General features: G+C 45.1%; 1 protein-coding gene across 1 annotated transcript in view; it reads right to left on the bottom strand.

Annotated features, from left to right (window-relative positions):
- Positions 1–15,031, bottom strand: part of PPP2R5A (protein phosphatase 2 regulatory subunit B'alpha) — a 91,469-nt gene that overhangs the window by 16,089 nt on the left and 60,349 nt on the right. The window contains exons 5-7 of the mRNA XM_077813774.1: positions 13,732–13,862; positions 12,867–12,926; positions 11,381–11,489 (exon numbers count right to left, since the gene is read on the bottom strand). Coding sequence (XP_077669900.1) covers positions 11,381–11,489; positions 12,867–12,926; positions 13,732–13,862 — 300 coding nt within the window. The remainder of the gene's footprint in view (positions 1–11,380; positions 11,490–12,866; positions 12,927–13,731; positions 13,863–15,031) is intronic.

Consider the following 15,031-nt stretch of genomic DNA (forward strand, 5'->3'; position numbering starts at 1 on the left):
GCCTCACAGATATCCACCGTAACTTCAACAACCAAAACCCATCCAATAAACTCTCTCTGGAACACACCCACACTAGCATCAACTTCCTTGACAATACAATCAGAGTCAACAATGGAACCCTACAGACAACTACATATAAGAAACCAAAGGATCATCCCACACCTACCTTCATAGATCCAGTGCCCACCCCAAACACACCAAGAAATCTGTTATCTACAGTCAAGAACTCAGATACCACAGAATATGTTCCTACAAGAAGGTCCAGGATATATATCTTAGCACACTCAAAACTGCCTTCAACACAAACCTCCTCTGACCACACACCCCTAGTTGTCACCTACAGCCACCCAACACTGGAATCAATATGGGGTATAAGAACAAAAGAACAGCCATAGTGGGTCAGACCAAAGATCCATGTAGCCCAGTATCCTGTCTTCCAGCAGTGGCCAATGCCAGGTGCCCCAGAGGGAATGAACAGAACAGGTAGTCATCAAGTGATCCATCCCGTTGCCCATTCCCAGCTTCTGGAAAACAGAGATTAGGGGACACCATCCCTGCCCATCTTGGCTAATAGCCATTCATGGACCTATCCTCCATGAATTTATCTAGTTCTTTTTTGAAGAACGATCTTGGCCTTCACAACATCCTCTGGCAAGGAGTTCCACAGGTTGACTGTGTGTTGTGTGAAAAAATGCTTCCTTTTGTTTGTTTTAAACCTGATGCCTATTCATTTCATTTGGTGTCTCCTAGTTCTTGTGTTGTGAGAAGTAAACAACACTTATTTATTTTCTCCACACCAGTCATGATTTTATAGACCTCTGTCATATTCCCCTTAGTCATCTCTTTTCCAGACTGAAAAGTCCCAGTCTAATTAAGCTCTCCTCATATGGAAGCCGTTCCATACCCCAATCATTTTTGTTGCCCTTTTCTGAACCTTTACCAATTCCAATATTGGAATTCCATCTTTTTTGAGATGGGGCAATCACATTTACAAGCAGTACTCAAGAGGTGGGTGTACCATGGATTTATACAGAAGCAATATGATATTTTCTGTCTTATTATCGATCCCTTTCTTAATTATTCCTTACATTCTGTTTGCTTTTTTGACTGCCGATGCACACTGAGTGGATGTTTTCAGAGAACTATCCACAACGACTCCAAGATCTCTTTCTTGAGTGGTAACAGCTAATTTAGATCCCATCATTTTAGATGTAGAGTTGGGATTATGTTTTCCAGTGTACATTACTTTGCATTTATCAACATTGAATTTCATCTGCCATTTTGATGCCCAGTCACCCAGTTTGGTGAGGTCCTTTTGTAGCTCTTCACAATCTGCTTGGGACTTAACTATCTTGAGTAGATTTGTATTATCTGCAAATTTTGCCACCTAACTGTTTACCCCTTTTTCCAGATCATTTATGAATATGTTGAATAGGACTGGTCCCAGTACAGACCCATGGGGGACACCACTATTTACCTCTCTCCATTCTGAATACTGACCATTTATTCCTACCCTTTGTTTCTTATCTTTTAACCAGTTACCAATCCATGAGAGGACCTTCCCTTTTATTCCATGACAGCTTACTTTGCTTAAGAGCTTTGGTGAGGGACCTTGTCAAAGTCTTTCTGAAAACCTAAGTACACTGTATCCACTGGATCCCCCTTGTCACATGCTTGTTGACCCCCTCAAAGAATTATAATACACTGGTGAGGCATGATTTCCCTTTACAAAAACCATGTTGACTCTTCCCCAACAAATTATGTTCATCTATGTGTCTGACAATTTTGTTCTTTACTATAGTTTCAACCAGTTTGCCCAGTACTGAAGTCAGGCTTTCTGGCCTGTAATCGCTGGGATTACCTCTGGATCCCTTTTTAAAAATTGGCATCACGTTAGCCATCCTCCAGTCATTTGGTACAGAAGCTGATTTAAATGATAGGTTACAAACTACAGTTAGTAGTCCTGCAATTTCATATTTGAGTTCCTTCAGAACTTCTGGGTGAATACCATCTGGTCCTGGTGACTTACTACTGTTTAGTTTATCAATTTGTTCCAAAACCTCCTCTAATGACATCTCAATCTGGGACAGTTCCTCAGATTTGTCACCTAAAAAGAAAGGGAATCCCAAACCTGAGCCAATCACATCCTCAGCTGTAAAGACCAATGCAAAGAATTCATTTAGTTTCTCCGCAATGGCCTTATCGTCCTTGAGTGCTCTTTTCACATTTGCATCTTTCAGTGGCCCCAGTGGTTGTTTAGCAGGCTTCCTGCTTCTGATGTACTTAAAAAAAAAGTATCAAATAACTACAACCCATACTCGATAGAGACCCCATCCTGAAACCAATCTTACCTGAACTCTTTTCTGGCCTTCAAACCACCCCCCAACCTCTCCAAGCTCATCATCAGAAGCAAGCTCCCCACAGACCAGGACACAACAACTCAAAGCAACACCAGACCCTGCCAAAACAGATGCAAAATCTGAAGACATATCTCCACTGCTGCAATGATCAAACCCTCCACAACACACCTGTCAAGATTCATGGGAACTACACATGTCTATCATAATGTGGTGTACCTCATCCAGTGCACTAAATTCCACAATAACGACTACGTGGGTGAAACCAGACAGACAATCACTATGCACTTGAACGAACTCACACAAGAAAAATCACAAAAGACAGACAAACACCACATCACCTGTGGGTGAACACTTTTCACAAAGCGAACACGCTATATCTGACCTATCAGTCCTCATCAGGAAACCTGCACAATACTTTCAAAAGACGAGCCTGGGAACTTAACTTCATAACTTTGCTAGAAACTAAAAAATCATGGACTGAATAGAAAGACTGGATTTTTGCCTTATTACAACAATCTGTAACCCTCCAACTCCGCCCCACCCCAGCTACCTGCTCCTCCTCCCCACCTTTCCTTCAACCCCCCACCCCAGCCTGTGACTGAAGAGGTGTTAACAGACCACTCCAGCTTAACACATATTTCAAGGTACTGTTCAACTACTTATGCTAAACAATCTGTTCCACCTTGTGTTTAGCTGTGACACTGAGTACATTTCCCAGATCTGGAGAAGAGCTCTGTGTAAACTTGAAAGCTCACCCACCTTTTCTCTCTGCAACACTGATTTCAAGGTATAGAAGCGTCCAGTTAACACATTCAAACAAGTTTCAGAGTAACAGCCGTGTTAGTCTGTATTCGCAAAAAGAAAAGGAGTACTTGTGGCACCTTAGAGACTAACCAATTTATTTGAGCATGAGCTTTCGTGAGCTACAGCTCACATTCAAACAACTAATTCTGTTGTATATTGATACCATGCAATAACCACGTAACTATGACAAAGGCATTTTAGTGTTTGAAATCCCAGATTTGATTAAAACGATGAGACACAGTTCCCACTGAGTATCTTAATTGTGCATTTCCATAGTTAATATGTTTGGATTTCTTTTAAGTGTAACCTTAATTCTGAATTTCCTGGCTTTGTAATGCTCGATTTTTGGATAATTATAACATCTCTAATGTTGTTTTTTACCCTTAAATTGTTGATACATACTCTCAACATTACCTCCATTTTAACATAGTTTTTGGCTGGAAATTTCTTTAGTTTTTTTTAATTACATGTCATATATGAACACTAAACAAGAAGCCCAATTAGAATATTGCCATGTGAGATTTCCAATTATTTGAAGAAACACAGCTTCAACCTTAAACTATGTTTTTAAATTCTAACTTGTAAGGACATATTCACCCGTGCAACATAAGTAGGGCCCTACCAAATTCACAGTCCATTTTGGTCAATTTAATGGTCACAGGATTTTAAAAATCTTAAATTTCATTATTTCAGCTATTTAAATCTGAAATGTCACAGTGTTGTATTGTAGAGGTCCTGACCCAAAAAGGAGTTGTGGGGGGGAAGGGGGGTCGCAAGGTTATTGTGGGGGGGGGGGGAAGGGGGCTGCGGTACGGCTACCCTTACTTCTGCGCTGCTACTGGCACTGCCTTCGGAGCTGGGTAGCTGGAGAGCGGTGGCTGCTGGTTGGGAGCACAGCTCTTAAGACAGCTGCCGCCAGCAGCAGCACAGAAATAAGGATGGCCTGGCATGGTATTGCCACCCTTACCTCTGCACTGCTGCCTGCAGAGCTGGGCCCTCAATCAGTAGCTGCCACTCTCTGGCCACCCAGCTCTGAAGGCAACGCAGAAGCAAGGGTGGCAATACCACGAAGCCCCTAAAATAACCTTGTGACTCCTCCCCCAACTCCGTTTTGGGTAGGACCCCCACTTTGGGAAACGCTGGTCTCCCCAGTGAAATCCATATGGTACAGGGGTTGGCAACTGGCGGCACGCGTGCCAAAGGCAGCACGCGAACTGATTTTTACTGGCACGCTGCTGCCAGCCGGGGTCCCAGCTGCCGGCCCAACTCAGCCCGCTGCCTGCCTGGGTGAATGGAACCCCACACCAGCAGCGGGCTGAGCGGGGTCGGGACCCCAGCTGGCAGGAGCCTGCAGACGGAACCCTAGACTGGCAGCAGGCTGAGCCGCTCAGCCCACTGCCAGTCTGGGGTTCCGTCCGCCAGCCCCGCTTAGCCCCTCATGGTCTGGAGTTCTGGTCGCCAGCCCCTTGCCAGCCGGGGTCTCGGCTGCAGGCCTGAGTGAACGGAACCCCAGGCTGGAAGCGGGCTGAGCGGGTCCAGCGGCTGGGACCCCGCTGGCAGGAGCTGGTGGAACCCCAGACTGGCAGCGGGTGAACCGCTGCCAGTCTGGAGTTCTGTCCACCACCCCGCTCAGCCCGCTGACAGACTGGGGTTCCGGCCGCCGGCCCCTTGTCAGCCGGGGTCCTGGCCATCGGCCCCACTCAGCCTGCCGCCGGCCCGGGATACCAGCTGCCGGCCCCGCTCACCTCGCTGCTGGTCTGGGGTTCCAGCTGCCCGGCCCCATGCCAGCTGGGGTCCTGGCCGCTGGCCCCACTCAGCCCACTGCCAGTCTGGGGTTCTGTCGGGGGATGTAAATGTGAAACCTTAAATTAACGAAGACTCGGCACGCCACTTCTCAAAGGTTGCTGACCCCGGTATAGCATAAGGTAAAAGCACACAAAAGACCAGATTTCATGGTCTGTGATGCGTTTTTCATGTCTGTGAATTTGGTAGGCCCCTAAACATAAGGCAATCAGAGTGCACTAGGTAGCGAACCCAGATTTACAGCTACTTTGCCAGAACAGTACAAAGCAGCCAAAGTGTACTGGTGAATCTATCCCTTAATTTGCAAGTGACTTATTGCTTTAGAGGGCTATATTACAAAGACTGGCACTATTTGAAAGGATGGGCAGGAGAGCCCAGTCTGAGTGTCCCAATGTCCCTGTACTTTTAAAAGCTTTGCCTATGCTCCTGCCTCACTTCCCCGGCAGTGCTACTTCAGTGTGCATCACAGCTGAGGCACTAGTACCACAGAGTGTCTTTCAGGCACTGATGTCAAAATAGCTGGCAGTCATGGAACATTTAAAAAGTAGGGACATTTTGGCACAGTAGTCTACTAACTTGACGTGTCCAGTCCCCGTGCTTACAACCAACGGAACTGTTGCACGCCAATCAGCTATTGAGGAATGGTGATTGGTTAAATTACCTCTGATGCCCAATGACCCAATTAAAGAGTTACCTCAGCTGTTGAGCTGACCCTACCTGTAGCCTGTATAAACAATTTGATTCAAATTGTAAACAAATTGTTAACCATTTAGCTTAATTACAACCTAAGGTCTTCAGATATAGTCTAAGCCCAAGATTTCAGGAAATTAAATACACAGGAAATTTGAAGTTCCTATTATTTTCATATCATTCAGGACAAAGGAAAGACTAACAGATACTAGCTTAAAGGAGCCAGTTTTTAAATAGCCATAAAACTAAATTATCAGATTTATTTGTAAATTCATAAAGTTTGGGGAAGATACGCTGTATTTTTCAAAATATAAGAAAGAGGTTGAATCCCTGCAAAAACAGAACTCAATCTTAACTATGGAATTGAAACTGGCACTCCATAATTAACATTAGAGCTACATAATTTGTAACAGATCCAAAAAGCTATTATATATCACTGCTTTAATATATTTTTTAAATGTACAATATTTATTAGGCAGAGTAGAGCAGCTTTATCTGAACTGCTTAAGCCCATACAAAAAACGGTTACTCACCTTCTTGTAACTGTTGTTCTTCGAGATGTACTGTCCATGTCCATTCCAAACAGGTGTGTGCACACGCACATGCACAGTAGCCGGAAGATTATTCCCCAGCAGCATCTGTGCGGTTGGTCTGGGAGCCCCCTGGTGTCACGCCTTCACGGCGCCCAATAAAGGGCCCTACAGACCCGCCACCCCCTCAGTTCCTTCTTGACAGCTACTACAACAGAGGGGTAGGAGGGTGGGTATTGGAATGGACATGAACAACACATCTCAAAGAACAACAGTTACGAGAAGGTGAGTAACCGTTTTCTCTTTTTCGCGTGCTTGTTCACATCAATTCCAATCGGGTGACTCATAAGTCCAAGTTCAGGAGGTGGGGTTGGAGTTGTCCACTGACTGGAGCACTGCTCGTCCAAAGGCCACATCGTCTCTGGCCTGCTGCATAATTGCATAGTGCATGGTGAAATTATGAACAGAGGACCACGTTGTCACTCTGCAGATTTCCTTAGTGGGAATCTGGGCCAGGAACACTGTTGATGAAGCCTGCACCCTGGTGGAGTGAGCAGTGATTGGAGGTGCAGGAACCCCCGCCACGATGTAGCACTCACGAATGCAGGACATGATCCATGACTAAATGCGTTGCGACGACACAGGCAGACCTTTCATTTTGTCCATCACGGCCACGAATAACTGGACCAATTTTCTGAATGGCTTCGTTCTCTCAGTATAAAAGGCTACCGCCCTGAGGACATCCAGGGAGTGAAGTCTCTGCTCCCTGCTGCTGGAATGCGGCTTAGGGTAGAATACCGGGAGAAAGATGTCCTGGTTAATGTGAAACTGTGATACAACCTTCGGTAGGAAAGCAGGATGAGGTCTGAGCTGAACCGTTCGGGGCTCAGACTGCGGTGTAAGGGGGCTCTGATGTTAGGGCCTTAAGTTCAGACACCCTCCTGGCCGAGGTTATCGCTCTCAGGAACGCAACCTTGTAAGAGAGGTAGAGCAGGAAGCACAACGCCAAGGGTTCAAAGGGCGGTCCTATGAGTCTAGGAAGGACCGAATTGAGGTCCTGAGCCAAGACAGGTTTCCGGGCTTGAGGGTATAACCTGTTGAGACCTTTTAGAAACCGGCTGACCATTAGGTTAGCAAAGACAGAGTAGCCCTCCGTGTCTGAGTGGAAGGCCAAGATAGCGACCAAGTGAACCCTTATTGACAACATTGAGAGCCCTTGCTGCTTCAGATGGAGGAGGTAGTCCAGAATAAGTGGCAATGAGGCGAGCATTGGGAACGAATGGTGCTGTGCCGACCAGATTGAAAATCTCTTCCACTTGGCAAGGTAGGTAGCTCCTGTAGAGGGTTTCCTGCTGCCAAGGAGGATTTGTCTAACCTGGTCTGAACAGGAAACCTCCACCAGATTCAACCATGGAGCTTCTGCGCCGTGAGGTGCAGCGACCCGAGGTTTGTATGTTGGAGACAACCGTGATTTTCTGTCAGAAGGTCCAGGAAGAACGGCAGGGTCACTGGAGCTTCCACGGACACATCTAGGAGAGATGTATACCAGTGCTAGCGGGCCAGGTTGGAGCTATCAATATGACCTGAACTCGTTCCCTCCGGATCTTGAGGAGTACCTTGTGAACGAGCAGTACGGGTGGAAAGGCATGTATGAGACAACCTCCCTATGGGAGGAGGAACGCATCCGTGCTTGATCCCGGGCTGTGATTTTGGAAGGAGCAGAACTGCTGGCACTTCCTATTGCGTCGCATGGCGAAGAGGTCTATCTGGAGAAATCCCCACCTCTGGAAGATTGAATTTGCGACATCTGGGTGAAGGGACCACTTGTGGCCGTGAAAAGACCTGCTGAGGTGGTCTGCCAGCTCATTCTGTACCCCGGGGAGATACAACGCGTGTAGGCGTATTGAATGTTCTACACAAGTTCTACAGCATGAGGGCTTCCTAGCACAGGGGAGAAGAAGAGCATGAACCCCCTTCGTTAATATAGAACATTGCCATGGTGTTGTCCATCATAACTGATATACATTGTCCTGTTAAGTATGCCCGGAAGGTCTGGCATGCCAGGCGCATCACTCTCAGTTCTCTGACGTTGATGTGGAGAGCCAGATCTGCCTGAGACCCTGAGTCCTGCAGTCTCCTTGATGTGCTCCCCAGCCCAAGTCTGACACGTCCATCATTAGCAAAAGAGATGGCTGTGGACTGGTGAAGGGGACCCCTGAGCACACCTCCTGAGGGTCGAGCCACCACAGAAGGGAATCAAGGACTGGGCGAGGCAGGGTCACATTGATGCTAACCGCTGAGGAGGCTGCGGATGGAAGTGTCTCCACTGAGTTGATGGCATATAGAGGCCCAGGGACCTGAGGGCGGCTCTGGAGTCCTTCAGGCTGGTTAGCCTCTTGTCCATTTTCTTTGAAAAAAGTCTCATCCTCAAAAGGCAGATCTTGTATGGTCTGCTGGACCTCATAGGGGAGACCAGAAACCTGGAGCCATGAGCCCCTTCTCATGGCTACTCCTGTGGCCATAATCCTAGTGGCAGCATCTGCCCCGTCAAGTGCGGCCTGCAGGGACACCCTAGAGATCAGTCTCCCCTCCTCAACCAAAGCCGAAAATTCAGCACAGGAGTCAGAAGGGGGCAACTCTGTGAATTTAGCCATCACCGAGCAGATATTGTAGGAGTACCTGCTCTCGATGGCCTGCTGGTTAGATAGTCGGAGTTGTAGTCCCCCCACTGAGTACACCTTTCTCCCAAATAGGTTTAGTTTTTTTGGAGTCCCTATTCTTGGGGGAAGGGCCCTGAAAGCCCTGCCTCTACCACTGGTTAGCAGCGTCCACCACCAGAGAGTCAGGCTGGGGGTAGGAATATAAGTGTTAATAACCCTTGGAGGGCACAAAGTACCAGCGTTCGTTATGCTTTGCGGTGGGTTGCAACGAGGCTGGGGTCTGCCACAGGGTATTAGTCATGTCCATAATTGTCTTTCTAAACGGTAAGGCGATACGGGAAGGGCCAGAGGGTCTGCATCATCTACCACTTCCTCCACCTTAATGGCCAGATCCTGGGCGACCTGGCGCAGCAACTGCTGCAACACCCTGGAGTCGTCCAGAGCTGGGGATACATAAGTGCCCGCCAGTGCCTCCTCTGGTGAAGACGAGGAGGCAGCCATCAGAGGAGGTGGTTGCTCTCTTGCATCCCTACCCGAGGGATCTCGTGACCCTGGGGGGACTGTGGTTGGTGGGCACGGGTATTGGTGCCGACGTTGGGTCCCATGCCGGTACGGACGTCTGGTGTAGCGTCTGTGCCGGGGTCTTCATCAACTCTGTCACAGCCAGTGTCGATGTCTGCGCTCGTGCTGTCGTTGGTGCCGAAAGCACAGCCAGCACCGTAGCAGCAGTCTGAGGTGCTGATGCCTCTGGGGCCGATGTTGGTGACAGTGCCACGGTCAACGGCATTGACACTGGAGGGAATGGCTCAGTTGCTGGTCGTGGCGGAACAAATGTTGCAGATTCCACTGATGCAGCTCCTGAGCAGGATCCTTGGCTCCGACTCTGGCCTTGATGGAAAGCCCACAGAGTCCAAAAGGGCCACTGAGCTTGCTTCTGCCATTGTGAGGGCCACTGCATCGGGTGAGACCCTCTATGGCGCCTTGAGCTGGACCTTCTGCTCCTGCTATAGTCAGAGTGGTATGTGTCCGACACTGATGATTCAGAATAGGAGGACCAGGGCGGTGCTGCACCTCTCAACATAGAGCATCGGGAGCCTGGGGACCAACTGTGCTCCCTGGATGGAGGCACTGGCCTCGGGGGGTGCCGAGGTGACGGGGATCAGCGTGACATCATTGCCAGCTTTCCCTTTGACTGAATGGGGTGCGGGGATGGAGCCTGCGGTGCCGGCGCATCCTCCTGCTTTGGGGGTGAGAACAGCGCCGCGAGTCTCAGCAGGTCCTGCACTGCCGCAAAAGCCCCTGGGGTGGACGGGAGCAACAGGTGCTCTGAGGGGTTCAGTGAGCACGATGGGCCTGTACTCCTCACATGGGCAGGAGTCAATGTAGCCCCACTCTGAGCCTCAGAGCTGTGGCCCAACTAAGGTGCCACTGATGGGTGGTCCCTGGATCTTGCCGAGGAGGATCAGCCTCTTTGTCGTCTTCTGCGCTGGCGATTGGGACTGGTGCCGAAGGCTGGAGTGCCCCTGGGAGGCTCCTGATGGTGCCAAGCCTCCTTGGCAGGGTCTTTCTTAGATGCTGGATCTCTCAAAGACAGCACTGGACTGCTCCACGCCAAAGACAATGTACTGGGAGCGGGATCCTTGGCACCTGGGTCCGACTGAGGTTAGAGATCTGCCTCCATGAGGAGGCTTTTAAGCCTCTGCTCTCTCTCTTTAATAGTTCTTCGTTGGAATTCACAACAGATCTTGCAGCAGTCTTTTTGGTGACCTTTGCCCAGACACTGTAAACAGGAGGTGTGGAGTCACTTTTAGGTATGCGTTTTGTGCAGTCTTGGCTAGTCTTGAAGCCCGGGGATCACGGCAGGCCCCGGTGCCAAATAAGGGGAGGAGAAAAAAGAGGGGGGGAACCCCCCCATAACTAAAACTTGTAAGTGAACTAACTATGCTATACTAACCAACTAGAACTAACTATCTACAGCAAAAACTTGAAGTACTGCTCAGCTGCTTGCCGAAGCAAGAGCAAGGGGAAGTTCCAGCTACTGTCACTGGCGGTAAGAAGGAGCTGTGTCTGGGGGGGGGGGGGGGGGGGGGAGGGGGTGTATCGGCAGGGCCCTTTATTGGGCGCCATGAAGGCATGACTCCAGGGGGAGCCCAGGCCGATGCCATGGATGCTGCTAGGGGGAAAAAAAATCTTCCAGCTACTGTGCATGTGCACGCACACACACCTGCTTGGAATCAACATGAACAAGCACTCGAAGAAGAAGAAGAAAAAAGTATGCTTCTCAAAGAAAAACATTCAAGATTCCTCTATTCTTTTGTAAACAGTATTTGTTATTTGAAGATGACAATACAAAAAGGTACCAAGCTTAAATAATGTCTGAGTTGTGATAAACCAGTAAAAACCAAAAAGTTTTCAAATGCAGGCTATGACTTCTCAATTTCTTTTTCCCAAGTATGGAAAACATTTTAAGGTTTATTTATACTTATATATTAATAAAATATATTCTGTTCCAATAATTTTTCAAAAAACCTACCTGAGCATGAAACAAAGCTAAACCCTTAGCAGTATGCATAGGAATCAACACCTTCATAAGAAACTGTTTGTGTTCTGCTTTCAATGGCAGTGCAAAACCATTAATAATGCTGAAAAACATGAATAAGCACAGTTATTTCATCTTAAAAAAATGGGGGAACTGTCTCTTTTTCTTGGTAGATTGAGAACTACTGTACTCAAATCTATTTTTATATGTATTTTACAAAATGTGCCTATTACTTTAGGGACTGGGAAGTGGGCAGGAAGCCCATCCTCAGCTATTATCAATAAGTATAATGCCATACCTCAGTTATCAATGTCTGCAGTAAACAAGTTCAGTTCTTTTGTGATCTCTGGTGATAATCTAGACTCAAATTTCTAAGATCTTTCCATTTTTAAATCACTGTGGAGCTTAGCAAGGCACATTAACCATAGAGCTTAGTGAGGTTGACACACTGTCCACCCACAATAATTAAAAGGTGACCTTGAAAGAGAAGAGATAGACTTGTGTCCTATTTTACTACTTTGACACATAAATAAGACCTGAAAGTTTATTTGTTTGGGTGGCTTTTTTTAAAATGGGGGCTAGGGAGGAGGTAGTAGTTTGCTTTTTACCTTACAAATTCAGGTCCTGCTTCTTAAGGGTAGACACCATTGCCATGTGTACACCAGTGAAGTTTACCAAAAAAATCCTCAATGACTCAGCTAATCACGTATATGGGAGCCCTGCTGTAGACATGCTCTTGCAGGAAGAATCAGTGTTTTAGTTAAGCCTGCTAAAAGGCAAGTCTAATTGAAGCAGTAATAAAAATGGTTCTGATCATTGAAGCTCTGTCTCCCTCCAGCTCTCATTAACTTTAACAAGTATTCAGCTGAACCTGTGGGAATTTTTTTGGTAAATTTCACCAGTGCAGAATAGATCTATGTCAACTGTGGAGTACCATCACAAAAATCTCAGAGTGGGAAAGATAAGCAACTGTGAGGGGAAAGGATATTCAGTCAGACTATTTTAACACCTACAAAGCTTTAATGACTAACATGGTAGAGAAGGAAAAACCTGTTAAAGATTTAATATCTTCAATTTAGATGTAAGAGCTAACAATATTCTCCTCTGAGATACACAATTAGTCTCTTGGCAAAGCCATGATTGAGAAATGTCAATATTTTTAAGATAAAGCAAGGGAAAACAAAGCCCTTTTTAAGGAAAAAGCTACCTTTCATGGTTTTCATGCATCATGCCAAAGCCAAAAAGAGAAGCCCAATTTAAAAAGAAATCTTTTGCAGATCATCTCTAAGATTTACACAGAGAAAGTGCACTTTTCTAATTCTACATTTGCACAGCAACATGGAAATATAAAAATACCAATGACCTCAGTTCATCACTATAAGCATCAGAACAATTCTTTCACCCCACCCCCAAAATAATTGGATAGGAACACAAAAAATAATGTTCAACTGTTCATTTTATATTATCGAACCGAACTTACCTTCCCAATATCTCAAGTAGTTCAGCAACACCATTAAAGTGTTCTGTTTCATATATAAACCTGTTAAAAAATAAGATGCAATAGCAATAAATACACGAATAAAATGAAACTAAGAAGGGAAAAATAATTTCTAAATGTGAAACTCCTTCTCAAATGTATTTTATTTTATTTCTAACATTTGTTTTTCTTCAAAGTTAAAAGTCAGTTGGCTCTTTTGGGGTTTATGGTACATCTTTTCAGCAAAAGCCAGACTAGCCTACCCAAACTAGCTTGAATCCAGCTAGTGTGGGTAAGAACAGTAGCGAAGTCAGAATGAACTAGCGAGCCAAACACCTTCCCAGGGTCTGTGCCAGGCTTGTAATATCCACACTCAATCCCACAACAGCACTGATTTCACTGCTTTTGTTACCCATGATAGCTGGATTCAAGCTAGCTCAGGTAGGCTAGCCAATGCATAGCTTTTTCTGTGCAGACATATGCTTAAGAGTTCATTCTTCCTTCACATTAAGCTAAATCAGTTACAGTGATTTAAACTTGTTTAAGTAAGTATATTAGGGATTTGAACCAGTGTAACAACATTAAGTTTTACATTTTACAACTAGTGAAAGTTTTCAAGCATAATCAAGTCCTAAAATAAAGACCTGATCCTGCAAGGTACTGAGCTCCCTCAATTCTCATTCATTCAACATCTTACAGACCAAGTCTATGTAACGGACAACTATATGACTTCCCTGTTAGCTAGATAGCACCTGCTATGACAACCAGTACCTGGCTGTTTCAGGTACAACCTTTAAAAAGGAGAATCTTTGACTTAAGGAAAATATTTATCATCTAGGCTATATAAAGAACTAAATTTATAACGCACCTGAGGAAAATGTTGTTGATTTGTTTTCTGATGAATGCCCTTAATCCAAGGAATTTTCCATAAATTCGATGAAGGACTGTCTTTAGGAAATCACGCTCTCGTGGATCTTCACTATCAAAAAGCTCCAACAGCTTTAAAAAAAAATCTGAGATATTACTTTTTAAAAAGAATTAAACTGTCATTTTGTTAATTCTAATTCACAAATCATTAAAGTATTATTAGATGCAAACAACATTGTTACTTACAATTCTGTTCAAATATTCAATATTAAATAAATTAATATAACTTGTTAACTCAGATGCTTTATTTTTACTGTCCCATAGCATTTAATCTTCTAAAAATTACATCCAAACCCAACAGGAAACTTCTTATACAATGCCCTTAAGTTAAGTCATTTAAACTGGGATGAAATGTCCTTACATTAATCATTTTGATTATAGTTTTATCTAATAACTCAACATTTAGAAAGCGCTGCACTTTATAGCTTCAAAAAATTGTAAACAATTCTCACAAATGACAGTGAGGTATTTATTTAAGGCCCCTATCCTCAAAGATATACACATGCTTAAATAGGCACAGGTAGCCTACTGATTTCAACAAAACTCATGTGTTTAAAGTTAAGCGCATATATAAGTCTTTGCAGGATCAGGGCCTACATTCTGTAAAATGAAAAGATAACAAGCATTATGTACATTTTCTCAGGAGAAAGAAAAAAGAGTGAGGTTCTGACAGAATTATGGTGCTTTTATAAAGAAAGCTGTAGAACAAAAAAAAAATCTCACAGCCATCACAACTATGAGTACTTTCTGTCTGAATCTGATATCAGTAGGTAACAGAAAATATATCTGCTCTAAATGACTTCTCATTTCAAAATAAATATGATGCATTACACATTTTATATACTTTTTTGCTTATACTAACTGGTTTCTTGTTCATAACTTGTCAAGATTCATAATCCCTGTGAGATGCAAGTACAGGTAATATTTAGAGAATAATGTATTTATATCGAAAGTATGCTTTAGGGACTCGGAGTAAACATTAGTCACATGGGGATACATATATCTCAGTGATGGCCCACTCAAGAAAGAGTTGTCACCCTGCCTTGGTTAGCCAGTGATGGAATGAAAGGCTCAACTGTCTAGCCTTGCTCCATTCCAAGACTTTCAATGGAAAACCATCAGAGACAACTGCAAGTAATCAAAACCACTTGGAGGTAAAAAAGAAACATTACAGCAAACAGAGAATCACCCTGCCTATGAATAAAGACAAAAGACTGTTTCAGCATAACACAGTGAGGAAA

This window comes from Eretmochelys imbricata, chromosome 3, assembly GCF_965152235.1.
Source record: "Eretmochelys imbricata isolate rEreImb1 chromosome 3, rEreImb1.hap1, whole genome shotgun sequence".
Classification (NCBI taxonomy): Eukaryota; Metazoa; Chordata; order Testudines; family Cheloniidae; genus Eretmochelys; species Eretmochelys imbricata.